This window comes from Vipera ursinii (assembly GCF_947247035.1).
Source record: "Vipera ursinii genome assembly, chromosome: 4".
In the NCBI taxonomy this organism is placed as follows: domain Eukaryota; kingdom Metazoa; phylum Chordata; class Lepidosauria; order Squamata; family Viperidae; genus Vipera; species Vipera ursinii.
In genome coordinates, this window is record NC_139514.1 from 51,341,105 (window position 1) to 51,368,929 (window position 27,825).

The 27,825-nt window shown below is 44.0% G+C and overlaps 1 protein-coding gene across 1 annotated transcript; it reads right to left on the reverse strand.

Annotated features, from left to right (window-relative positions):
* Positions 1–1,130: 1,130 nt before the first annotated feature.
* On the reverse strand, positions 1,131–27,415 carry DONSON (DNA replication fork stabilization factor DONSON; the record flags this gene model as incomplete). Its single annotated transcript, XM_083361267.1, has 10 exons — positions 1,131–1,268; positions 1,716–1,925; positions 4,487–4,685; positions 6,387–6,503; positions 6,605–6,722; positions 6,802–6,980; positions 16,049–16,227; positions 20,981–21,184; positions 21,713–21,793; positions 27,101–27,415. 10 exons carry the CDS (start codon positions 27,413–27,415, stop codon positions 1,131–1,133), a joined length of 1,740 nt encoding a protein of 579 aa, XP_083217393.1.
* Between the last annotated feature and the right edge of the window lie 410 nt (positions 27,416–27,825).

Below are 27,825 nucleotides of genomic sequence, written 5' to 3' on the forward strand. Positions count from 1 at the left end.
CCAGCGTATAAGACGACTGGGCGTATAAGACGATCCCTGACTTTTGAGAAGATTTTCAAGATTTTTTGTCTTATACGCCGGAAAATACTTACATGCCAGTTGCCAAGTGTCCGACACAAGCCCGATTCAGATGCAGCCCCGTCTGATGCAAATGGTGCAAAGCCACGCGCTCTTCCAGGCCAGACACTGCAAACAGCACACCAGAAGCCACAACCACCGCAGGAACTCTGAGTCCCTGCCTTTCGGCAGCCTGCACAGCCAAGCGTGATTCGGCTTTGAGATAGCATTTGCAGATGGAGCAGCCACGTCTGGAGCCAAGCCCCACCCAGGAGACGGTTGGCCAGGCGGGCCCGGAAGATGCGCTAGAGAGCCGGGCTTGGGGCGGCCATGCCGAGGCTGGCTGGCGAGGGCCGCTGCATGGTCTGCGGGCAAGTGGCGCTGTTCCACACTCCGTGACCAGGCAAGCGATTCTTCCGGTCGGCGTGGGTCAGGCGGTGCCTTTGCAGGAGCAAAGGTGCTCCCTACTGTCGAGCAGCGCGCCTCTGGGGACCACCTGCCCCTCCTCTTTTGGGGGACCTGACAGCCAGCATTGGAAGCGCCAGCATGGCCAGTCCTACAGAAAGCAACGGCGGCGGCTGCAGTAGCCGCCCCAGAAGCTGACGAGTTTGCCCTCCATCACCCGTTCGCCATCAGCCGCTTAACCACGGGTTGCCATCACCTACCTCCATTCACCCAGCGATCCCGCCATCCAGCAGAAAACAGAAAAGATCAGAGAGGTGAATTTTCCGGCGTATAAGACGACTGGGCGTATAAGACGACCCCCAACTTTTGAGAAGATTTTCATGGGTTAAAAAGTCGTCTTATACGCCGGAAAATACGGTACTAAAGAAAAAAGGCATGGACAGAAGGGAGCATTGCAACATTTTTTCCTCACCCAATTGTCTTCCTTAGATCCATACAATTACAAATGTCAGATTCTTAAAAGTTTAATTTAAAATGTATACTTCAAATTTACAAGTTTGAGAAAAATAAGCCTTATATACAAAAAAGTCTATTAATGAATAAAATTATTCTCATTTGAGTACAAGGAAGTGCTCACGGTAAGCCATTTTAAATTATCATTTAGTTGCTTAGGTTTTCCATGTGTAGAGATAATCACTCATTTCTAGAAGTCGTATTGAAGATTTTCCTAGTGTTGAATTAAGAGTAAGTTGATTTAAAGTATTAGGATGCAATCCACAATTGGAAAGTCCTTTGATACAAGATTCCTGTGAAAAATGGGATAAACAAAAGCAGTTAACAATGGGATAAACAAAAGCAGCCTTATTCAAAGGTCAGATATCAAAAAATCTGATACTGTAGTACAATGAGAAATAAGGTAATCCCCAATCTGTGCCTTTATATTGAAAATGTACAAATCCGTGGGGGGAAAAATACAAATTTGAACCCATATTCTTATATGATTTATGAACAGGTTACATAAGTGTGCTTCATCTAGATGAAGAATGGCCTTTAATTACAGCCAGCCAAAATGGAAAGTAATGGCCTCATTTTAATTTCTTCCTGTTTTTGGTGTACTGACAATAGTTTGTTTCTCTGCCTGTAGTGAATAAATCTAAGTTGTAGCTGTTATAACCACATGAGAAAAACGTATTAGCCTGTAATTTACATGTGGTTCCCCCCCCCCAGCAAGTAGGACAAATGCAAGTATTTACCTTCATATGTTGCTCATCGCTGATACCTGTGTTGAACACAGCTGTTGGTTCATGAGTATAACATACAGCAGAGAAAGTTCCCTTTTGAGCAGATTTCAGTAGCATTGACAAAGAATGGAGGCAATGGGGCATAATAGGGCCCACAATCTCCAAGCTAAATAGATCTTTATAATGCGAATGGGCTTGTGTCCTCACATTTATGCTTCGGGCCTAGGAAAGAGGAAGAAAAAAATCCTTAATTGCAATTGATATTTGCTCCTATTACCAAAGGAGTGTTATTTACCATGGACAACTGATATTTGAGACATTGGTAAAAATGTGCTCAAAAATGGGTGACTAAGCCAAGCAAAAATAGCAGCGGTCTACATCTGAGCATACCAATTAGAGTAACTTGGATGAGCAATAGTAGGAAGCTATATAAAAGCCAAGTCACCAAGCAACTAAAAAAAATCCGAGGGAGATGGGTGGTTCAAAAATGTGAAAAATAAATTTACATTCCAGGCCTGCGTCTTCCAAATTGGTGCTAGAAAACACAAACCCTGCAATCTTGTATAAATTTTAGGTACTTGAATAAACACAGATAATTTCAGCAACTGTTTGAAACAAATTGCCAAGTGAGCAGAGCACAAATTGCCATTTCTAAAATAAAGGTGACCCTTGCTTAATGACAGTAATTGGGGCTGACAAGTCAGTTGCTAACAGACCTGGTCATAAAGCAAAAACTCACATGACTGCACCGACTTAAATGATGGCAGTTTTGGCAATTCCGGTTGTCATCGTTGAACAAGAACGTTTGGCTGTCCAAATTCCACAGAACAGAAAGCCCCTCTTTGGAGCAAACCTCATCAACTCTCTGAGAAGCCCAGAGGCACGTGGACTGCATTTTGGAGGGAGAGAGCAAACCGGGGCTGCAAGCGGACACACCTGTACTTGTCTTCCACTCTGCTCATTGAGCTGCAGGTGGCCCATTCCCCCGTGCATCCTGTGGCCCCCGAGTGGGGGGAGGCATGGGGCATGAATCCCAACCCAGATGGGGCCAGGAGTTTGCCCACCAGCTCTTCCTAAGCCTGATCACATAGATCAGGGATGGGCAACCTTGGCTCCTTTATGACTCGTGGACTTCGACTCCCAAAATCCCTGAGTGAGCTATGCTGGCTCAGGAATTCTGGGAGTTTATTTATTTAATTTATTTATTAATTGAATTTATATACTGCCCTATTCCCGAAGGACTCAGGGCGGTTCACAGGGCAAGTTAAAAACAATACAAAAAGAGAGAATAAAACACAATTAAATTAATACAAGCCCACAAAATTAAGATAACAAAATTGAAATTTAAAATTAATTTAATTTAGTTTAATTTAATTTAATTTAATATAATTTAAAATCCCTCAGTCCAGGCCGGACAATTCAAACAACCAAGTTAAGTCCCGGCAAAACGAGCGAAGGTCGGGGGCAGTCCGAAGTTCCATCGGCAGTTCGTTCCAAAGGTCGGGCGCACCCACAGAGAACGCCCTCCCCCTGGGAATCACCTGCTGGCAATCTCTAACCGGCGGAACCCTAAGGAGGCCTTCCCTGTGGGCGCGCACAGGACGATGGGAAGCTGATGCTGGCAGCAGGTGCTCCCTAAGGAGTTGAAGTCCACGAGTCATAAGACCCAAAGTTGCCTGCCCCTGACATAGATGGATGGCAGGTGTCAGGCAGCTCTTCATGCAGTACTTCCAGACTGACACAGACCCTGAAAGCCTTCTGCACCTGTCAGAACCATTCCAAGGCACTTTTTCCCCAAAACAACAAGCTTCATTTCAGGCAGGGTCTTGGGATGGCAGCATGTAAGGAAACTAACAGTGGCTAGGCAGGATGGTGATGCCCCCACCCTAGGCCTGATCTCTTTCTCCACTGCCTTTTCTCATCCTCTGCTGCTCCGTTTGGGCCATCGGCAGTTTGACAATGAAAAACAAGAACACCTGAAAAAAGGCCACCCAGGACACTGCCAGAAGCTTGCAACTTCCTACCAGATTTCCAACTGACGTCGTGGGAAGCCAGCAGGGAAAGCTGCCTATGGCAATTATGTGACTGCCGGACACTGCCATATTATGAAGGCTGATTGCCAAGCACCCAAGTTACAACCATGTGACTGTAAGTGGTGCTGCAAGGGCTACAACTTTGAGAACTGCTAGTAAATCCAACTTGTTCAGCACTGTCATAATTTCAAGCAATCGATGAATGAATGGTTGTTAAATGAGGACACATGTATAAATTAATTTCTTACCTTGAATTAAGACCTGGAAAGGAGATAATCTTGAGTTGAATAGAGCAAAATGCACATTATATTAGCAATCAGGAGCAATATTAACATAATGTACATTTTCTAAGTGTTATATTTATTTGGATCCTGCGTTTTCCTATGCTGGAGCTCTCAAAGAGGGCATTTTACAAAACAAGTTTGGAGAAAACCAGTATTTGCCTATTTTCCCCTTTAGTCCCTCCTGCTCCCTCTTGCATAATTCTGGAAGGTCTCCCAACTAATCTAAATGGATTTTCAGATGGTGAATGGGATAGCAGAGAAAAGGGTATTAATTGGTGAGAATCAGCTTTATCCCTTTTTTTTGCCAGAATAAACATTCATGCAGAAGCTTCTGGCTGAGTAAGAGATGCATCACATCCTATTTTTCTTCTCTGAAATTGGACAGTCTATATTATATCATAGTATTTAGGATAGATTGAAGTGTACAAGTAACAACAACAACAATAACTTCATTATAATTTATTACCTTGAGTGTCTGCATTGTTGCGCCTCTAAAAGCAACTGGGGACAACAATGTTGGAGGGATACCAGCCTGAGGACCTGCAGAAGCCACCAAACTTTTACAATTCATCAAAAAGTTCAGCAAAGTGAATGTATTTGTCCCTTTTACTAACACTACAGATTCCGGCCTGTGATCCAATTTCATCTCATTTTTTTCTTTGCAACTACATAGAGAGTTAAGGAAGATGCATACACAGTACACACACACATATATAATAGTGTTAAATTAATATGAAGTTTTCTGTGGGGAAAAAGTTGCAATAAATGTTCTTTACGTATGTTTTTTACTATCCTTGCAAACCTGTAGTGGAAGGAGGCTTGCAAAGACAATAAAACCAACGTTTGCTATAGTATAGGACAGGGGTAGGCAACCTTGGCTCTTTTATGACTCGTGGACTTCAACTCCCAGAATTCCTGAGCCATCTATGCTAGCTCAGGAACTCTGGGAGTTAAAGTCCACAAGTCATAAAAGAGCCAAGGTTGCCAACCTTTACTACAGACTAAAAGTATTACATAGAAATAGTTGCAATATTTAAATATACTGTTTAACATATATTTATAGTTGTGAGCTTCTCTCTACCACAGTAACAAAAATATGCTTTCCTGCTACATTAAGATTTTTTTCTCCTCAGTGAGTCCAGAATTATTTAACAAACACATTTTTCCCATTCTTCGCAAAACAAGAATGGGAAAGAGATTAAAAAGAAAGGAAATGCAAGTAAATAACAAAATGAAACAAGTAGAAAATATAAAATGCATCAGTTAGTCTTTTTTTGAGGATCTCTCTGTATATACTTAAAGATTCCAATAAGTTTGATTAAATGATCATGGTACGTATCGCAAATACATAGCAAATTGAGGTAATTTGAATTTGAATTACTAATTCATGATAAAGAATGCCATAAAATCATTTTTACTCTGTCGATTCATCAGTATGCTTGTTTAGGAATAAGTTCTGCTAAGCCCAAGAGAACAAATATGTGTGGCTTTTTAAACAATTTTTATCCTCTATCTGTCTGTCTATCTCAAGGCAGCAAGCATGCCTTCCTTCTCCTACTCCCCCCCATTTAAATTTAAATCAAAAAGAAGTGCTTAGTCCATGATATGGAGTGCCCTTAATAAAATATGCAAAGTTCAAAACTTTCCAGAAAAAAAATAATTTACTATTGAAAAACTAACAAAATAACATCACGAATTCCCAGAAATAGAGAAAATCAGAAAGAAAGAAAAAAATGGGACAACTATGGCACAGAACCTCAGGTTCTAAGGCAGGGGTGTCAAACTCAATTTTATTGAGGGCCGCATCAGCATTGCGATTGCCCTTAGGGGGCCGGGTGGGTATGGCCTGGGTGGGCGTGGCTAAAGTATGTATGGCCTACTGAGTGGGCATGGCCAGCTCTACATCGTTCGCATCAAGGGTGCCTATGGGGGCCTGGGCAGGAGTGGGACAGATCTGAGGGTCTCTGGCAGAAGGAGGGTCTCTGGGCCAGGGCCAAGGCAATGGGGGCCGTTCCCTCACTCTTTCCAGGATGGCTTCGCGGGCCACATGAAACCACTTTGCGGGCCGGATCTGGCCCCCGGGCCTTGTGTTTGACATGTCTGTTCTAAGGGAAAGGGTGGGGGAAGGAAATTTCCTAAAAAAGCAACGACAAAAAGAACCCGGATAAACCGAAGCAACCCATCTGAAGAAACCGAAAAATGATCACTGCTATTTTGATTATCTGAGCAGCAGCCACTACAGTACTTCTATGTACAGATACCAACATCACCTAGAGTCCTAGACTGCATATAACACAATGCATATTTTAGGGAAACAACTATCGGCCATGGATTAAAGGAAAACGTTTGAACTCTTCAAAGGATACAATTTGGTAAAAATTGTGCCTGGTTTTTTAATTTTGTCTTCAACTCCCATTTCCGCCAGCCATAAAATTCCATCCTCATCCTCATCACTGCCATCACCACCATTCACTCCCCATTCTCTGAGTAGCAAAAGACAGCAAAAGCACTTAGAAAGGGCCAGTTTTTGAACGAGAGCTAATAGAAATGCACCTTAAGCCACCGTAAGCAGTAGATTACATACTCTTCGATTTCTTTGCCCATTATTTCGGTATCTTTTTCGCCTCCTGTATCTAAAGGAGAAGCTGCAGCACTGAAGTTTTTTTGTCTAATTCCTTGAAATGGTAAATCAAATTCAATCCCTATAAAAAAAGAAAAGAATAACAATTTTTCTTGGTTGTGGACAAGGAGAATTTTTCATATTGTTCATAACTTCTTTACCTTCATTTTTCATGGCTTCCCTTAATCCTTTGGTTGTGGGAGAAATTAATGCCGTGATCGTATCACTGCCAGCAAGTCCTGCTGCACGGAACAGTACAGTGAACTGGTAAGTGCAAACATAGAAATAGGGACACAGCTTGGCTCTCAACAGGTTATAAAGAGAGGTAAAACTGAGAGACCTGCAAATTAAAGAAACACAGAATGGTCAACTTCCTGATGTAGAACAAGGAAACAACCTCAACCGGTTGTTTTAAGCCGATGCATTGATGTGTTCCTAAGCAATAGTGCAAATCTGCCTATTATTTCATGTGAATTCGTAATTCCAGTGTTATTCTTCCTTTATTTCATTCAAATAATCAAGAGTTTTTATCTAGTTTCCATGCTACTTCGTATGTTATTCTGGGTTCTTTTCAGCTATATGGAACATTTTAAAAAAAACACACCTATGTATCATTCAAATAAGCTAGAAGAAAATAAGAATTGATTCACTGGCTAATTTTATCTTCTTTTGTTTTCTATATAGCCTTTTTATGGTTTCCCTCTTTCTTGATCCAACTTGACTGTTGTAAAAAATAGGCAAAATTGAAATCCAGTGTGTGGTCATCTACAGAACAATGTGATAGCTATTGCGTAAATTAAAAGATTTTATTTTCATCAGGGAAAAATTAAGTAGCTGTTTTATAGGTATTTGAAAAATAACGTAATTAACTTAAATTGTTCTTTGCTAATAAAGAAAGGCTGAATGTAATCTAATGGCTACGTGTAGAGAAACATTATGGCACAGCAGTTGGAATGCGGTATTGAGGCTAATTTTGCTGACTGCCAACTGCTCAAGGTTGACTCAGCCTTCTGTCCTTCCAAGGTTGGTAAAATGAGGACCCAGATTGCTGGGGGGCAATAGGCTAACTCTGTAAACCGCCCTAGAGAAAGCTGTAAAGCCCTGTGAAGCGGTATATAAGTGCTATCTTTGCATAGGCATCAGTGTGAAAAGATCATCAATTTGATTTTAATCCACATTGCTTACTGAAGCCTTCTCCAATCCAGGTGACTTCCACATTTCAGTTTCAAACATAGCTACTGTTAAGCCTGAAAAAGGAAATTCATACATCGTTGGAGAGTTTCTAAGAATACTAAGTCGACAACAGTGGTAGTTGTTACCATATAGGCAGGCAAGTTAGTTTCTAAAAAGCAAAAATAAAGAACTTTAAGGCACTTTAAAGGCAAATCAAAGGACCTGAAATTCTGAACAGCACAGAAGTCGACATCCAAGATATCTTAGTAGATATTCCGTTTATATTAACCTGTATTTTTAGAAGATGAAATTAGAAGCACATTCCTGTAATTACCAAGAAGGCTACAGAATTGATGGAATATCTACAATAGACAAAGATGTCAAGGAAGAGAAGGAAAACCAATTAAAAATTCTAATCTAACTATGCTAGCAGATCTGAAGAATATAGTGATCAATAGACTGGAAGAGATTACAGATTAATTTCAAAGAAAAAAGATTTAAAGGATGCATTAGAAAATACTTAGGATCACCCAACATAAATTAGAGCCCTAGATGATGCCTGCTGATGCATGCTGGATAATTGAGAAAACCAAAAAATACCACCACCCCTCCCAAAAGTCAACATGTGCTTCAATGACTATAGGAAGGTCTTTACCTCTATTGACCATGTCAAGCAGTGGAATGTCCCTAGGGCAGGGGTAGGCAATCTTGGGCTCTTTTATGGCTGGCTCAGGAATTCTGGGAATTGAAGTCCACAAGTCATAAAAGAGACAAGGTTGCCTACCCCTGCCCTAGGGAAACCTAGAACATTTCATTGTCCTCATATAAAACACCAATATACGGGACCGGAAACCAGTGTCTGAATGGAACATAGTAAGACAAGATTGACTCCAGATTGACAAAGGAGTGAGAAAAGATTATATACTTTCTTTTACAGCCTATGTGCAGAATATATCGCAGGAGTCTAGAATGCTAAAAGATAGGCATGATCTTAAAACTGGAGGAGAAAGCATTAAATAACCTGCACTACACTGATGACAGTACTGTGATAGCTGAAAATGCAAATGATCTAGCTCTTGGTAATTAAAAGTTGAGGAGCGCAGTAAAAAAAATGAGTCTGCAATTAAATTTAGACTAGTCAATTAATAACAAAAAGTACAGCAACCAGCCTTAGAGCTGACAATGACATGCTGAAGTGTTGGAAAGCTTCTGCCTTTTAGAATCAGCTATTAAAAATAAAGGAGTCATAAATCAAGAAATATATCACAACCCAGGATTTGATAGATCAACAATGAAATCCTTGGAAAATAAATTCAGATACCGTAACATACCTCTGTTTGAATAAGTCAATGACTTTTCTTATGACATTCAATGGAAGCAAAAGCTGGACTGAGTTTTGGTGCTTGAGAAAACTCTTGAGAATACCATGTACAGGCAAGAAAACAAATGAATGGATCTCAGAACAAATCAGGCTGATTTTACCTGAGGCATAAATGACATGCCCAAATTATTATGTTTTTGAATACATCCTGTGAAGATCCAGCTTCTTTGAAAAGTCTATAATGTTGGAGAAGATGAAAGGAGTGAGGTGAAGAGAATGGCTGGCGGCAAGGTGGATGGATTATCTTACAGGGCAGATGGATATCCTGTTGGAGGACCTGAAGCGCCCGGTTGAGACAGATAGTCCTGAAGAGATTCACTCAATGTAATTGCTAGGAGTTAACCCTAACCTAATGACACCTGATCTATTAATCAGTCGTCCAATGTTATTTATTTGGTAAATGTAATATAGCGGCCCAGCTCTTATGCATGACTCTGAACACTGTGTAAAGATAAAAATTCAAAATAGTGTAACAAAACAACAAAAACATTACAAACAATATTAATATAAAAAAACAATCTCTGGGAGAGTGTACTCAATTTCTTTAGTAATAAAGCCGTTTTGCGGGCTCCTATACCAGTTACTGGATCCTCATGCCAGATGGCAATGCAATGTTTTCAGGCCCTTCTGGGAGGCCTGCAAGGTTAGAGCCAATCTGACCACAGGGAGAATAATGTTGCAAAGGGTAGGTGCCATGGCAGAAAAGACTCTCCTTCTGGGTCCCATCAGATGACACTTGGGGGGGGGCTTCAAACTGGAGCTGGTTAATTAAGAGCTAATCCCACCTCTCCCCTGTGCCTCTGGCTGCCCCCCTTTTTTATCTTGTGTTTGTGATTTTACTCTTTTTGTACTGTGATTTTATTGGGTATATTTCTATATGATGATTTTAATGTCTTTATGTTGTAAGCAGCCTGGAGTAGCTTTGAAATGAGATCGGCAGCAAATAAATTCCATAATAACTATTTCTTCCTGGAGAGGAACTGTCACATGCCCTTCCTATTGGATCTGGTGGAATGGGTAGATGTGACTGGGGAGAGGTAGACCCTCAAATAATCCGGTCCCGTGCCAGGTAGGAATTTGTAGGCTCAGTGGGTTAGGACGCTGAACTTGTCGATCGGAAGGTCGGCAGTTTGGCGGGTCGAATCCCGAGTGCCGCGTAGCAGAGTGAGCGCCTGTTACTCGTCCCAGCTTCTGTCAACCTAGCAGTTCGAAAGCACGTAAAAATGCAAGTAGACAAATAGGGACCACTACGGTGGGAAGGTAACAGCGCTCCGTGCTAGTCATGCCGGCCACATGACCACGGAGACATCCTCGGACAAGCGCTGGCTCTTTGGCTATGAAACGGAGATGAGCACCGGCCCCTAGAGTCGGAAACGACTAGCACGCATGTGCGGGGGAACCTTTACCTTTTTACTAGCACTCTGAATTGAACCCAGAAGCAAACATGTCACCAATATAGCTCACAAAGCAACATCTGCTGATGTAGATGGGCACATAGCTGACCACATAGCTGCATTTTGCTCCAAAATTTCCAAGTGCTCTTCAAGGAAAAGCCACATATAGAATGTGTTATGGTAATATATTTTGCAAGTGTGCACGGTGTGTTGTATATGTAAACAGTAATAATACTTCATTAACAGATTGTAAAAACTAGGGAAGCCGCCTGACAGGAAAACACGCGGGAACTTTGACAGCTGTCAAAGTTCCCCGCACAGCGCAGGCGGCACCACTGACAGCTCGCGGCTGTCAAACTCCGGACCAGGCGGAAGCCTGAGCTGTCAAAGTTCCCCGCACAGCGCAGGCGCAACCACTGACAGCTCGCGGCTGTCAAAACACCAAACCATGCGGAAGCCGGAGCTGTCAACAGAAGACGACGCGGATTGGTCCCGGTTTGACGCGGCGCCAAAATGAACACTCCTGATTGGCCCTCGCTGCCAGCTGCCGGCTATAAAAGCCGGACAAGTTATTCTATGTTTGCCTTGTACTAAATAAACCCTGTTGTTAACTAGCCTGTCGTCCCGAGTGGTCCTTAGGCTACTTCACTGGCGACGAAGGTGGGATCGCTCCGGAGCTGAAGTCACGGCCGAGGAAGAGAGTTCCCGGCAAGAGCTGTCACGGGAAGTTTTAACTTCCAAAGGAGCAACCCAGGACCGGACGACATGGCAAACTTCGGGCGTGTGAGGGAATTTGATACCCGCCATCCCGAGAGATGTCAATCACACTTAGGCCAGGTCGAGGGATTCCTCCTCGTCAGTAAAATCACTGACGACAGAGCAAAGGCCGCCGCTCTTCTATACATCAGCGGACCTCCAGTGTATGATGCAGCCGTTGGCCTGTTCAGCCCGGTGCCCATCACAGAAGTCTCCTACGCGGACCTGGTGGACCAGCTGAACAAGTACTATATGCCGGCTCGCTCAGAACTGTACTGGCGGGTCCAATTCGCCCAAAAGAAACAGCAGCCGGACGAGCCCGCCAACGAGTTCATCGCCGGGGTCAGACACGCCGCACGGAACTGCTGTTTCCCCGACCTGGAGGACCGCATCAGAGACCAGGTGGTGATCGGTCTGAAGGACGAGAAGCTGCAGAAGAAGCTAACATCCAAACCCGACATGAGCCTGGCAGAGCTGACCAGAGAAATAATGGCCTACGAGCACAGCCACAAGAAGAAGCCGACAACCTCGACCCCAGAGAGCCCAGCGACCGTCTTCCAAGAGAGCGCAACCTTCAGCGACAGCGAAGAGTCGGTGGATTTCACCGACGGAGAAGCCCTGCAGCGCAGAATGGAACGCAGGCAACCAAGGAGAGGTGACACTTCAGACCGCCGTAGGTCCAGGAACCCCCCTCCGCCGCCGCCACGTTACGAGCAACGGGCCGCCTGTGCCAGCTGCGGGGGCAACCATGCCCGGGGAAGCTGCCGATTCAGAAACGCTAAATGCCACAATTGCGGAAAGACCGGCCACATCAAGCCGGTGTGCCGCAGCAAGGGCCGTGACAACGTCCATGATCTGGAGGCAAACTCCCCAGGTAGGCCAGCTACCCAGGCCAGCAGAGAAAAACCGCCAGGGCCCCTGGTAGAGACAATTGACAGGGTAAACAGCCTAAGCGCAAAGGTTAAGGTCTGGGTAAAAATTCAGGGGGTACCCTGCCACATGGAGGTGGATTCAGGGTCAGCAGTCTCCTTAATTTCATTAAAAACGTATCAGGAGATCTGTCGGCAAGGCAAGGGACAAATTCCCCTGAGGCAAACCCAAGTACACCTAGCTGACTTCCAGAAAACCCCCATTCCTCTGGAAGGGAGGGCGAAGGTCATAGTGCAGTACAAGGGGTTCAAGGGTCCCTTAGAGGTTTTAGTTACGCCAGGGAACCGCACCAACTTGATAGGGTTAAACTGGTTCGGGCCGCTAGGGATCGCCATAACGGGGGTAAACACAATTCAATCACCCAGCCTAGAAGCCGTTTGCAACAAATATGCAGACGTCTTCGATGGCACTTTAGGAAAATACACTGGACCCCCCATCTCCTTACAGTTAAACCCAGCAATCCAACCAATTAAGATAAGAGCTAGGAGAGTACCCTTTGCCCTAAAAGAAAAAATAGAAAACGAACTTGATCGCCTCATAGGCCTCGGGGTGCTTGAACCAACGGAGGGGGGGACCTGGGAGACCCCTATTGTCACCCCAATTAAACCTAATGGAGAAGTGAGAGTCTGCGCAGACTATAAAGCGACAGTCAACCTAGCCCTCAGCCCCCACGCTTACCCGGTGCCAGCGGTAAGGGACGTATTTGCTTCCATCCGTTCTGGCGCCATTTTCGCAAAACTCGATCTCACGCAGGCGTATTTACAACTGCCTGTCACTGAGGACACCGCGGAAGCCCAGACAATTGTCACCCACCGCGGTGCCTTTAAAGTAAAGAGACTCCAATTCGGCATATCGGCGGCCCCAGGTATATTTCAGGGTATCATGGAGAAGACCCTGAAGGGAATACCCGGGGTCTGCCCCTATTTCGACGATGTTCTCATCGCCGGAGAAAACGAAGCAAACTTAGCTGACAGGCTGTCAGCTGTGCTGAGCCGGCTCAGAGAAGCCGGCCTCAAACTTAAGCGAGAAAAGTGCTCTATTGGAGTCACATCCACTGAATTCCTAGGGTACAAAATAGACGGCCAGGGCATCCACCCCACCACAGATAAACTAAGGGCTATTCAAACTGCACCCAGCCCAAGGAATAAACAAGAGCTCCAAGCTTTTTTAGGGTTATTAAACTTCTACCATGCCTTCATCCCTCATAAAGCCACTATCGCGGAGCCCCTGCATAGGCTCCTGGACAAGGGCACTGTTTGGTCCTGGACCAAGATACATGAGAATAGTTTCCAATCATTAAAACAGATTATCTGTCGCAGCTCAACTATCACCCTATTCAGAGAAGATACCCCAATATGCATCGCTTGCGATGCCTCTCCCTATGGAATCGGGGCTGTATTAAGTCATCTATTCAAGGACGGTACACAAAGACCCATAGCCTTCTATTCACGCACTCTGACCAAAGCAGAAAGAAATTACGCACAAATAGACAGGGAAGCCCTAGCAATAGTTGCAGGGGTCAAAAAATTTCATGACTACCTTTATGGGAGGCCATTTACTATATTTACTGATCACAAACCCCTGCTGGGCATATTCACTTGGAATAAAACTACACCACAAATTCTCTCTCCGAGAATATTACGGTGGTCCACATTCTTAGCAGCCTATTCCTATCAACTAATACATAAACCAGGAAAAGAATTAGGACACGCAGACTGCCTCAGCAGACTGCCCATACAAAACAAGGACTCTGACCCAGCCCCAGCTGGTCTGATTTTAGCAATCTCCCAACTTCCAGATTGCCCCCTGACTGCAAACATTATAGCCAACAATTCAGCCAAAGACAAAATACTTACCAGAATCCTCAAATGGGCCACAACAGGGTGGCCAGCTCAAAACCCACAACCCCAATTCCAACCATATTTTAACAGGAAAAATGAGATCTCCACCCATAGGGGATGCCTGCTGTGGGGAAATAGGGTCATCATACCAGAGAAAAACATAGACCAAACATTACACATTTTACATGAAGGACACCCAGGCATTGTAAAGATGAAAGCGATGGCTAGAAGTTATGTATGGTGGCCAGGCATTGATAAACAAATAGAAAAATACGTGGGAGGGTGCTATACCTGTCAGGCGACCCGAAACGAGCCACCCCAAGCACCGATCCACAAATGGGAAACTACAAGGAACCCTTGGTCATGTATACATTTAGATTTTGCAGGACCTATCCAGGGCCAAAGTTTCTTAATTGTAGTGGACAGCTATTCTAAATGGCTAGAAGTCACTCCCCTTAGAAAAACAACGTCCGAATCCACTATTCAAGCCTTAAGGAAAATATTCGCCACACATGGCCTTCCAGACACCATAGTTTCAGACAACGGACCTCAATTCACCTCTCGTGAATTTCAGATGTTCGCTATGAAGAATTGTATTAGGCTGGTAACGTCGGCGCCGTTCCACCCATCGTCGAACGGGATGGCTGAAATTATGGTACGGTCCACAAAAGAAGCCTTGAAAAAATTCGTTAAAGGGAATTGGCAGAGGCGTCTCAGCCAGTTCCTCTTGTCACAACACTCAACCCCATGCACAACAACGGGCAAATCACCAGCGGAATTGAGATGGGGGAGGAGGTTAATAACACGACTCGATAGACTGCACCCTGACACATACCCAGAAGAAAAAGAGCACCCCTGCCCAAACCGCACACTCAACCCAGGACAATTGATATGGGCACGGTCATACACGGATAAAAACAAGTGGGTCCAAGGGACAGTACTAAAACAAACCGGACCCATTTCATACCTTATTGCCACACAAGCACACGGCAACATACGCCGCCATATTGACCAACTCAGACCTAGACAACCACCACACAACTCTGAGCACCCAAAGCATCCCGAGCTACAACCCCCCCCCGGAAATACTTCCTATGCCAAACCAGGAAGAAGAACAGCAGGGGAACGAACTACCAGAACCAGACAATCCCCCACCCCTTCGCCGCTCCAACAGGAACCGAAGAGCCCCCACCTACCTAAGAGACTATCAGTGGGCAGGTTCCAACGTCCAAGAGGGAGGAAACGCGCCAGGGGAGGGGTAAGGGGTGTGTTGTATATGTAAACAGTAATAATACTTCATTAACAGATTGTAAAAACTAGGGAAGCCGCCTGACAGGAAAACACGCGGGAACTTTGACAGCTGTCAAAGTTCCCCGCACAGCGCAGGCGCCACCACTGACAGCTCGCGGCTGTCAAACTCCGGACCAGGCGGAAGCCTGAGCTGTCAAAGTTCCCCGCACAGCGCAGGCGCAACCACTGACAGCTCGCGGCTGTCAAAACACCAAACCATGCGGAAGCCGGAGCTGTCAACAGAAGACGACGCGGATTGGTCCCGGTTTGACGCGGCGCCAAAATGAACACTCCTGATTGGCCCTCGCTGCCAGCTGCCGGCTATAAAAGCCGGACAAGTTATTCTATGTTTGCCTTGTACTAAATAAACCCTGTTGTTAACTAGCCTGTCGTCCCGAGTGGTCCTTAGGCTACTTCACACAGACTCAAAGAATTACCTTTTACAGAAAGCCACGTTAGTAATGATCTGCTTTTTTAGAAGTATAAAAGCATAGCAACTATGAAAATAAATACTCTCACAGAACTGCTCTACATACCTGAACACAAGCAGATTTTGGTTAGAAAAAAGGATCCCTACTGAAAATACTCTCAGAACAAAGGACCTTATGCTTAGCTTTTTATATTTCCAAGAACTTCAACTTACCAATCGCTCATGAACATTTGTTGGAGTTCTTCATTAAAGGCACAAGGATGACTTTTTCCAACCATTTTTCTGTCAGCTCCAATTCGAGGAAAAAGTGGTAGCCATGGGAAGAAGGGGTGAAGCCAATACACTAGATTTTGCTGGAAAGCACATCGCAGTTCCGTGGAAAGTTTTGGCTCCTAAATATCAAAGTACAGAATTTATATTTACATTTTTAAAAGGCTACTTTTAAGTTATTTTCAGTCATTCAAAAACCGTCAAAGCCTGAAATAGACCTGCAGGCCATAAGTGAATCTTGTAGAGAATATAGTAAGCAAATAAATACATTATGTGAAATGTCTATTCAACAGTACCTGATTTTAATGCAAATTTGGATCACAAATTTGGAAATGAATTGCAATCGGATTAATGCCCAGTTATCAAAAAAAAAATATCCAAAGGGTTTATAAGTTGAACATGTTTTAAGAGGAGGAGAATAAGGTTAGTATTCTAGCGCATTTATGTACTATGGCTTATTTGTAACGCTGCTTTGATTTAAATTCAATTTGCATAATATATCCTATCCATGAACTATATTGGATAAAGATGCTGTCCAAAATCACTGTGGATGCACTTTCATTCATACTGTAGGTTTGGAGAAAAGTGTAAAGAGGAAAATTAGAAAAGGATTTTTAGAAAACTTCATGTAATAAAACACAGAGAATAGCAGCATTATGATATATTTTCACTTTCAAGGGATCAAAAAGCAATTTTTAGTATTTCATTTTAAGTCCATAAATGTTTAAAATATATAAAACAAACATATTTAATATTTTTGCACCTTGTCATAATCTGCAAACAACTTTACCTTGGTTTCAATTTACTTATACAAAATAGGATTTATTTAAATAGCTTGTTTGCATTTAAGTGCCAATTATCCTGATAAGGGGACGTAATAAAACCATTTGGAAGCTTTGCCATTTTTCTTGTAAAGGGAAACAGAAATTTTTAAAAAATCTACAGCTAGTTCACCACAAAACAGAATATGCTGTTTTTATAAAGTTTAACCTTTATGTGGTTTTTATGATGATCCAGAACATTTCTTAGAAGCAGATTTTATATCCAAGGTAAAATATTTTACACTGTACCAAAACATATTGGGGAAAATTAACAATAGCTATTTTCTAAAATAAAATATAAAAGCAGCAATTATTCATACTTATGGTTATATGGAAGTATTTGTGTGCCTTTTAAGACACATGAAAATATGACATACCTTATATTAGCAAAGATAACTTTAGAGAATAATTTCTTTAATATATAGAAACTACTATTTTGTTTGTTGTAACCATAATGATTATAAATCAGGAAAAAAGGAGACATAGCAACATAGATTTAATTAAAAGTCTAGCTGAAGAAATGGAACCTTAGCTGGTTCCCAAAAAACAAAAACGAAGTACATGTGCTGATGCTAACTGTAATTGAATAAGGAGAGAATATTCTGAAAATTTTATTTTCATATAAAATATTTATATATAATATATAACCAGATGGGTGACCTTGGGCCAGTAACACACTTTCAGTCCAATTCACCTCAAAGGGTTGCTATTTTGGGGAACAAAGGGCAGGAAAGTATATTAGGTATGACTTATAGCTTAAGTCAGAGGTCCCCAACCTTTCTGGGTTTGCAGCTCAGAAGGAAAGGGAAAGGGGCCTTGAGCTGCAAACGGAGCTGCAAGGTTCATGCGACACTCACCGTGACACTAGTGTGAGGGGGGAGTGAGTGTGCGCACACACACTGGCCAGCCACTCACATGGCCCAGTGGTCAACAGGCCACGGCCCGGTAGTGAGCCACAGGCCACAGGTTGGGGACCCCTTCCTTAAGTTACTTATTAAATAATAAAGATGGGATAAAAATTGAATAAATAAATGTTGGGCTTGCACTATAGGAAAAAGAAGCAGAGTAGGTATTAAGGATCTACACTATTGTAGATTTTATGTGCTTATAAAATAATTTTGAATTTCATTTGGCAATGAACTATCCCTTAGTACAGTTCTTTCCAAACAGTGTAATCTACTCAAAATAAGTTGTCAGTGAAGATGCAATATTCTACATGGGCTGCATCTTCTGAACTAACGTACATGTTACACATGGTGACTGTGAAGTTAACAGTATTACTATAAGCTGTACTGTCCAAAAAATGCATAGTGAAGAAACGCTTTATCAAAGAATGCATTTCTGAGACCACTAAAAAAAATGGCTTCTGGAGTAGTGCTGTATTGTGTGCTTAGGTTTTCAGAGGGTATGCAGCTTCATCCAAAATAGGTAATCTCTCTAGATCCCAGGTAAATATAATGCAGTATCTTGTTAGGATTCATTCATGTCCAAATACTCAGATGATACTTCAGATCTGCTTGTCAACAAGCTACTGATGTGACATGTTGGCTCCTTTATCAATATGCAAATAACTACATATACTGTAGATGTTAAAAAGAACTAAAGACAGGTTGGAGTCTTGAAGAATTCTATAACTTAATAATTTTTTTTTATTTTATTTTAATCCCATTTATATCCCGCCCTTCTCCGAAGACTCAGGGCAGCTTACAATCTAAGCACAAATCAATGTGCTTAGCAATAGCCTTCATTCTATGTATATGCCTGCTTATTAGGGCTTTCGGGGGCCCCCAAGCGGCATTATTACAAAGTCAGCTTATTGCCCCCAACAATCTGGGTCCTCATTTTACCTACCTCGGAAGGATGGAAGGCTGAGTCAACCTTGAGCCTGGTGGGACTCGAACCTGCACTAATTGCAGGCAGCTGGTGTTACTTAAGAAGGCATTAGCCCACTGCTCCACCAAGGCTCTACAGAGCTGAGCATTAGTCATTTTGAGAATCGCTGAGCAGGCAAGAGCAGTGTTGTCTGAACCAACAAAGAATACAACACTTTACCAAAAATGTTGAGAAATTAGGAGGATCATCCCTTTCCCAAAACAGTAAGGTTTATTTACTCCCATACCCTAGCCCAGGGGTAGGCAACCTTGGCTCTTTTATGACTCGTGGACTTCAACTCCCAGAATTCCTGAGCCAGCCATGCTGGGAGTTCAAGTCCACGAGTATTAAAGAGCCAAGGTTGCCTACCCCTGCCCTAGCCTATCCAAATTAAAATAGTTCCCCAATACTTATTTTTTCCAAGAATTTATAAATCTGCCTGCTGTTAGCATGATTTGAATCCTCCATAAGCAATATTCGTAACTGTCTAAGGGGTTGCTCCTCTGTCCTAGTCCTATTACATCTCTCAGCGGCTTTCGATACCATTGACCATGGTATCCTTCTGCGGCGTCTCAGGGGGTTGGGAGTGGGAGGCACCGTTTTACGGTGGTTCTCCTCCTATCTCCTGGTCCGCTCGCAGTCGGTGTTGACGGGAGGGCAGAGATCCACCCCGAGGCCTCTCGTTTGTGGAGTTCCTCAGGGGTCGGTTCTCTCTCCCCTCCTGTTCAACATCTACATGAAGCCGCTGGGTGAGGTCATTCGTGGTTTCGGGGTGGGGTATCATCAGTACGCTGATGATACCTAACTGTTTTTCTCCACCCCGAACCAACCCAGCGATGCCCTCGCCGTGATGTCCCGTTGCATGGAGGCGGTTCAGGTCTGGATGGGGAGAAACAGGCTTCGTCTCAATCCCGCCAAAACTGAGTGGCTGTGCGTATCGGCATCTTGGGCTAACCAGATTATTCCACCTTTAACGATGGGGGGTGAGGTGTTACCCCCCGTTGATAGGGCTCGCAACTTGGGCGTCCTCCTGGATTCACGGCTCAATTTTGAAGATCATATAGGAGCCGTGACCAGGGGGGCTTTTGCCCAGGTTCGCCTGGTGCGCCAGTTGCGACCCTATCTGGACCGGGATGCCCTACGCACAGTCACTCATGCGCTCGTGACCTCCCGTCTAGACTACTGTAACGCTCTCTACATGGGGCTGCCCTTGAGGACCACTCGGAGGCTTCAGCTGGTGCAGAATGCGGCCGGGCGAGTTGTGATGGGGGTTTCCCGATACTCCCATGTAACACCTCTACTCCGTGACCTGCATTGGCTTCCTGTTGCCCTCCGGGTGAGAGTCAAGGTGCTGGTGATGACCTATAAAGCCCTGAATGGCTTGGGTCCGGGATATCTGAGGGAACACCTGCTGCCGGCATCAAGCTCCCTTCGTCCAGTGCGCTCCCACAGGGAGGGTCTTCTCAGGGTGCCGCCGATAAAAGATTGTCGGCGGATAACACCCAGGGGAAGGGCCTTCTCTGTGGGTGCGCCTGCCCTCTGGAACCAGCTGCCCATGGAGCTTAGGACTGCCCCCGACCTCCGCACATTTCGCTGGGACCTGAAAACCTGGCTCTTTGAGCTCTCCGGCCCAGGCTGAGAATTTTTTAACTGGGGTTTTAATTCTAGGGATGATTTAATCTTTTTAAATTTGTTTTTAACTTTTGTATTGGTTGTTTTAAATGCCCTGTAAACCGCCCTGAGTCCTTTGGGAAAGGGCGGTATATAAGTTTAATAAAATAAAATAAATAAATAAAAAGATATTACTAATTCTGGGAACTGGCACCATTCGTTGAAACACAGTCATATTTCTGCATGATGTAACATCCTGAATGTCACAGATAAATCAATAAGGACCCTTAAGACATCCCCCTCAGATTCATAGAATACTGAGAAATTTGTTCAACATTAAACATGGTACGATTGAGATTTTATTGTTTTGTTCACTAGATAGCTATAAACATTGAGAAACAGACAACAGAGGTGAATTAGAAAGATATGACCGGCCGTTCAGATGTTAAAGTGTTTAAAGAACTAAATATAACAATTCAAAATAAGTTCACCAGTTGCAGTTTGAACAGACTCTTGTATCCACTGCAGATTCCAGTTCATTAATCCAACAGCATTAAGCAGCATAACCTACCTGTATACTTTGGGGTAAGTTTATTAATGTTGCTCTACAATGCTGGATATATCCTAGGGATTCTTCTTGAGCTTTTAAGTGATCTGCCCATGCAAATGATTGAGAAGAAGTGACTAGAAGACGAGTTTTAATACTCCAATCTGCAGGAAATTCCAAACTTGGCGAAGAAAGAACATCAGTATTGGAAATGGCCAAACAAGTGTCCTTAAAAAAATTGAACAAAGAATAAGTAAGCAATGAAATCAATAAAGTGCCATCAGTTAGGTGTACAAAGAAGACATCCTACTTTTGCAAACATTAAGCATTATCATTTTGGTTCTGGATTTATGTTAGACATGGGTAATATTGATTTATAAATCTAGATCTAACTGCATAAGGAAAAAATTCTGAAGTTTATGAAAGAAGCACACTTCAGTGCTGTGGTATACAGTAAAGAAAAATGGACATTAAGTTATCAGAGGGTCCTTAGTGCTCTCTGAGCTTGGTTGTTAAGTTACCTTTAAAAAGTAAGATACAATTAAAATTACAGAATAACAAAAAAAAGTTTTATGTCTGACTGTAAGAAAACATGCATGGTTGCAAGAGGTCTATTTATATGAAGGGTGACCATGTACAGTCTGTATGCAAAGCGGCACATGGGGGATATGCAAATACCCAGAGTAAACAACCCTACACTCTCGAATTTTAAGTGTTTTCATATTTAGAAATGCTACAATTAAAAACGATACTTACTTTGATCAGTGTTTCAGCGGCTGCTGTTTTAGAAAGCTCTTCTTTACATGTGAACCCATCCTTGCCACGACTTTTTAAAAACTAAAAGAAAAAAATATTAAACCATATATTGCAGTTTGTAACCTGTTACCATTGTCTGTATCAAACTTCATAAGAACATCAAGTTTCAGATTCCTGCCCTGTAGCAAAAAAAGTACAAGAAGATATTGGAAGCAGATGATCACTATAGTGACAATGGCAAAAGCATCTGTGTGAGAGAAGAAAATGATAAATCACCCCTGCATTTTCACCAAGAAAACCACACGGATAGAAAATGTAACCTGACTGATGATATATTGCCTGATGATGGATCCCTTTGGAATGAATGGCACTCAACGTACTACTGAGAAAGCTGAGGATTTTTCAGAGTACAAATGGTGTTTAAGATGTCCCACAGGCTTAATCTAGCCACATCCAGTTGCTGATGTTGCCATACAGCAGACATGTCAAACACAAGGCCCAGGGACCAGATCCGGCCCGCGAAGTAGTTTCATGTGGCCTGCAAAGCCATCCTGGAAAGAGTGAGGGAACGGCCCCCACTGCCTTGGCCCTGGCCCAGAGACCCTCCTGCTGCCAGAGACCCTCAGATCTGTCCCACTCCTGCCCAGGCCCCCATAGGCACCCTTGATGCGAACGATGTAGAGCTGGCCACGCCCACCCAGCAGGCCATACGCACTCTAGCCACGCCCACCCAGCAGGCCACGCCCACCCAGGCCCCCTTGAGGGCAACTGTAATGCTGATGCGGCCCTCAATGAAATTGAGTTTGACACCCCTGCCATACAGGAAAAGAAAATCTGAAGGTGCAAAGGCAGAATTATAGTAGGAATGTTGAATATAAGAAGCAGGATCATGGGAAAACTCAGCAAAGTGAAAGATGAAATGACTACAAAATGACATCTTAGGCCTCAGAAAATCAAGATGGTATTGGGACTGGACTTTTCAGTCAGAAGATCACATTTATTAGTCAGGACATAAAAAAACAAAGAATAGCATTGTTTTTATAGTTAAGGAGGAGACAACAGGAACTCTACATCACTGCAATGCAATCAATTATTGAATATCTGTTAGAACAACTCTTTAAGATGATGATCATTCACGTTTATGAACCAACCAGCAATCCAGAAGAGGAGGTAGATGATTTTTATGATCAGGTTTGATTTGAAGTCAGCAGAACATGCAAGCAAAATGTGCTGCTTGTGACTGAAATGTCAAAACTGGAAATACTAAAGAAGAAAATGTAGTTGTATTGGCTTTGGAAACCAAAATGAAGCAGGAGATTGGCTTATCATTTTATGCCACTCTAGTGAGTTCTTCCTAGAATTCTGTCTTCAAACAACTAAATCGACCCCTATACATGGACATTACTAGATGGCGTATGTAGAAACCTCGTTGATTATATTATTGTTAAAAGGAGGTGGAGGAGCTCAATTATAACATCAAAGAATTGGAGAGGTGCCGACTGTGGAACAAATCACGAACTTGTCATATGCACGTTCAAAGTTAACAAAGAAAGAAAATCTAGGCAGTTTCTAGTCAGTCTTGAACCATTTTCACCCACAACATCAGGAATTCCTGTGAAGTCCTGAACCTAATTGACAGAAAACTCCAGATGAGCTGTATAGTGGAATTAAAGAAGTCATTAAAGCTGAATGCGAAGAGACTAACAAAAATAAAGGGAATAAAATAAACTGGTTTCAGAACAATTGCCACAAAGAGAAGCCAAAGTCACGAAAAACAAAAATCTCAGAAAGGACCTTAAGGAGTTTTGGAGAGCTGTTAGAACAGGGGTGTCAAACTGGCGGCCTGTGGGCCACTTTCATCATACCGAAGCTGCGCCCACCCCATTGCTGGCAATGCAAAAAGAGTCAGGATACTTCGCGACACGTCACATGACACGGCGAGTTTGACACCCGTGTGTTAGAAGATACAAGAAGCAGTATTACAACATCTGCACAGATACTGAAGAGGGAAACAGATGTGGAAAAACAAGGAGCAGTTTTTCAAAAGATCTCTGAATTCAGTAGTTCCAATCTTGAATTGGGAGGCTAAAAGACACCAATGGACAGATAGTTATCAATTCAAAGGAGATCAAATTAAACGGGAAATGTATATTAAAACATTGTACAGTAGAACTGTCAACATTCAAGGTACCTTAGAAGATGTTTCCTACTTATAATCTCAATTACTAGATGAAGTTAGATCAGCACTCCATTCATTACGACGTCAGAAGGCTACAAGAACTGAGAGAATACCTACTGAAATAGATAGGCAAGCAATTGAAGGCAAGTTGATCCAAGATTCCAACCAAGCTTTGACAGTAAACCTGGAGAATAACACAATGGTCAGCATACTGGAAGGCTTGCTCCAGCTTGAGAAAGAAATGGGACAAGGCTATATACTCTCCCATTATGTATTCAATCTACTGTATATGCTGCATATATATTAAAGGAAGATAGACTGGAGAACGAGGAGTGTGGTTTTGAAGTTGGATGAAGAAATATCAATATCCTGTGCTATCTGACAACAAAGTTACAACGGCACTGAACAAGGGTACTCCTCACACCGTGTTTCCCCGAAAGTAAGCCCCAGCTGATTTTGGGCAGGGCGGGCCTAATATAAGCCCTCCCCCAAAAGTAAGCCCTACTTAAGGGCCTTCATGGACAGCCTCTGTGACGAGGCGAAGCCAATGGGGGAGGGGGGATCCGGTATACCGGTTCCTTACCTTTGCCCGGCTTGTTTCGTGGCCTCATGGCAGTGGCATTGGGCGCGATATGTGAGGTGGCAAATGGCCAGTTTTGGTGCAATGTGGCTGTTTGCCGCCGGCCACAGCCATTTGCCACCTCGTGCATCACACCCAATGCCACTTGCAAAGTTGGAATTGATTGATTGACCTTTCCCCCCCCAAAAAAACCCTTCGTTTCCTTGAACGTGGTGGCAGATCACGAAGGAGAAACGGCACAGAGCTGGGAGTCAGGTAAGAAAAGAAAGGCAATTTCTGGGGGGAGGGGAGCAAAGATTTCTTTCCTTACCTGCCCCACTTGTTTCGAGGCCACTTTTTGCTCAGCTGCATTGCTCTTGCCAAAGGCCTGACCGCCCACTTCAGCACCCTCCCTCCCTGAGCCTCCGGTGCTCCACCTGCTGCTTTGGTCAACCTGCCAGGCCCCACCTCAATGCTCTGCTCACCGCCACCCAGCATGGCCGCCCCAGGGCTGCACTTGCACGGGAAAGGAACGCGCCCCACCCTCTCGCCACAGTGCAGGGTAAGGTTGCTGCGCCTGCTCCACCCAGATGCCCTCACCTCCCCCAAGCGTTTTTTTACTAACCTGCGTTTCAGCTGCATTCCGTTTCTCCGTTCGCTTCTCAGCCTCCGCCACATATTTGTGGGACTATCAGTTTTTTTTAAAAAAAGTTCCATCAGACTTTCTAACTTCTTGAGATCTCGTGAGAAGTTAGAAAGTCTGATGGAACTTTTTTTTGTCCCATAAACACACGGCAAAGGCTGAGAAGCGGAGAAACAGAATGCAGCTGAAAGGTAGGTTAGTAAAAAAAATGTTTGGGGGAGGTGAGGGCATCTGGGTGGGGGCGGCACCCTTACCTTGCGTGGCTTCAGCAGGTGTCTGGCATGGAGAGAAAAACAACTGGCACCACCATGCTAGCGCCGTGTTGCTTCTCTATCCCATGCACAGGCCCCACCCCAACCCCTCGCAGCCTACTGGTGCTGGTACCGGCCAAAAGCCCTCCCCGAAAGTAAAACACTGTGCTTACTTTACAGCAGACATGTCAAACTTGCAACGTCATGTGACATCACGCAAGATATCGGAGCTTTTTCTCCATTGCCAGCAATGGGGTGGGTGAGGTTTGCTGACGACGCACCCAGCCCATGGGCCGGCAGTTTGACATCCCTGCTTTAGAGCCCAAAAGAAAGTAAGACAGTGTCTTACTTTTGGGGAAACACGGTAGTTGCAGCCACTGGAGCATTCTCAAAGTCATATGATCTCACTGCCGGCACTTGGTGACCAACTCAAAATTAAAACATTGCAGCGTCCCTTGATCATATGACCACCACTTTTGACCTTCTCTGCCACCTTCCCACAAGCAAAGTTAATGGGAAAGCTGGCAAGAGATTGCAAATGGGAATTACATGGTTGTGAGATGCTTTGACCACACAGGGTTTGCTTAATGATGCCAACAGGAACCGCCAGAACTGCCACAAGTTCCCACAATCATGTGAGTTCCTGGTTCCAATTATAACCAGTGAGGATTCCTTGTATTATAAAATGCAATGGATGTGGAAGCTCTAATAAAATAGATTAGTTAATAAAAGTAATAAAAGTTAAGGAGCAAAATGAAAAAAAATGGGACTAACGTTAAATATAATGAAGATCAAACTAACCGGTAGAAGGCCCAGCCTTAAAATTAACAACAGACATGTCAAAGAGGTTGTGTCTTTTAGGATCAACCAACAAGATTAAAGCAACAAGCAGTTAAGAAATATGGTGAAGCCTTGGAAAAGATTTTGGCTTGATAGCAGCCATCTTTTTCTTTTCCTCAAAAAAAACAAACAAACAAACCCCCAAAAGAAAAACGGAAACCATTCTAAGAACGAACATCATCTTCATAAACAAGCTGAGCCAAATACGGAGAGGCACCATTCCCAGTAATTGTCATTCTCATCAATGATTATTTTATTAACCATGCGGTAGCAATGCCCACATCTTCTCAGCATTTCAAACAGGCCCGCAAGACCGAGCGCTGCCCTCCCCTTCTTACGTTTAAGCTTTAAATCAGGGGTCTTCAAACTTGGCCTTTTTATGACTTGTGGACTTCAACTCCCAGAATTCCTTAGCCAGTGTGCCTGGCTGAGGAATTCTGGGAGTTGAAGTCCACAAATCATAAAAGGGCCAAGTTTGAAGACCCCTGATTTAAATCATTTTTTTTCTTAAAAAGTTAAAAACTCATTCCGACACCCAGGCGCACCCTTCTACACAATCAGTTACAACCAGGGCTTTTTTTTTTGTCACAGAACGCTCAGAATGGAGTTCCGGCACCTTTTGATGGAACCTTTTAGGGTTGTATGGCATGTGTGAGTTTCCGGCACCTTTCTCTTTTACAAAAAAAGCACTCTATTGTTCTCTAACGCTTGGTTTATATCAGGGGTCTTCAAACTTGGCCCTTTTATGACTTGTGGACTTCAACTCCCAGAATTCCTCAGCCAGCAAAGCTGGCTGAGGAATTCTGGGAGTTGAAGTCCACAAGTCATAAAAGGGCCAAGTTTGAAGACCCCTGGTTTAGATGCTGTTCGGTCTAATGCCCATCGAAGGCAACGCGAGGGCAGAGACCAAGTTTACCTCCTCCTCGAGTCTGCTGGATACGCCGCTCCTGGCCACTAACCACTCCACGTCGGTAAGTTTCTGGGGAGAAGATTGAACCCGACTGGGTTCCGGGAGAAGACGAGGCGCGTTTCCTAGGTTGGTGAACGGGTTGCGCCGCCGACTCCCCGGACAGAGCCGAGACGGAGCAGGCGAATCCTTCAGGGTTGCAGCGGACGAAACCTCTCCGGAGAGCGCCCCCGTTTCGCTTCTCCGAAACCTCTTCCTCTTCAAGCGCAAAAGCTCCGGCGGCTTCTTAAAGCCGGGAGAGTAATCGGGCACCACGGAACACATGCCGCTGGCTGGCTCGCTCGGCGGAGGCGGCGAGAACCGAACCACCGCGCCGAGCGGGATTCCGCGCTCGATTTGAAAGCCCCGCCTAAGCAGCTGGGCGGATTCCTTTGGCTTTGCCCGCCGAAAAGACGACCAATCCGAACGGAGCTCCTTCGCCAGCATCGCCGCCCCCTTTCCCCGCGCAGGCCGAAGGCCTCCTTGCCCGGCTAGCGAAAAGCCCGGGGACCCAACGGAGGAGTTCCGCTCGTCGGAGGGAAACGAGAGAAAATCTCTGGAAGCTTTTCCGAGTTCCTTTTCGCTTTTGAAAATCGGAATTCTTATCACAAGATCCGCTATTAAAACAGCCAGGACAAAAAGACCAAGGCTTAGAATTGTCAATCTGGATCCGTTTCAGCTGTCTTACCAGTTCT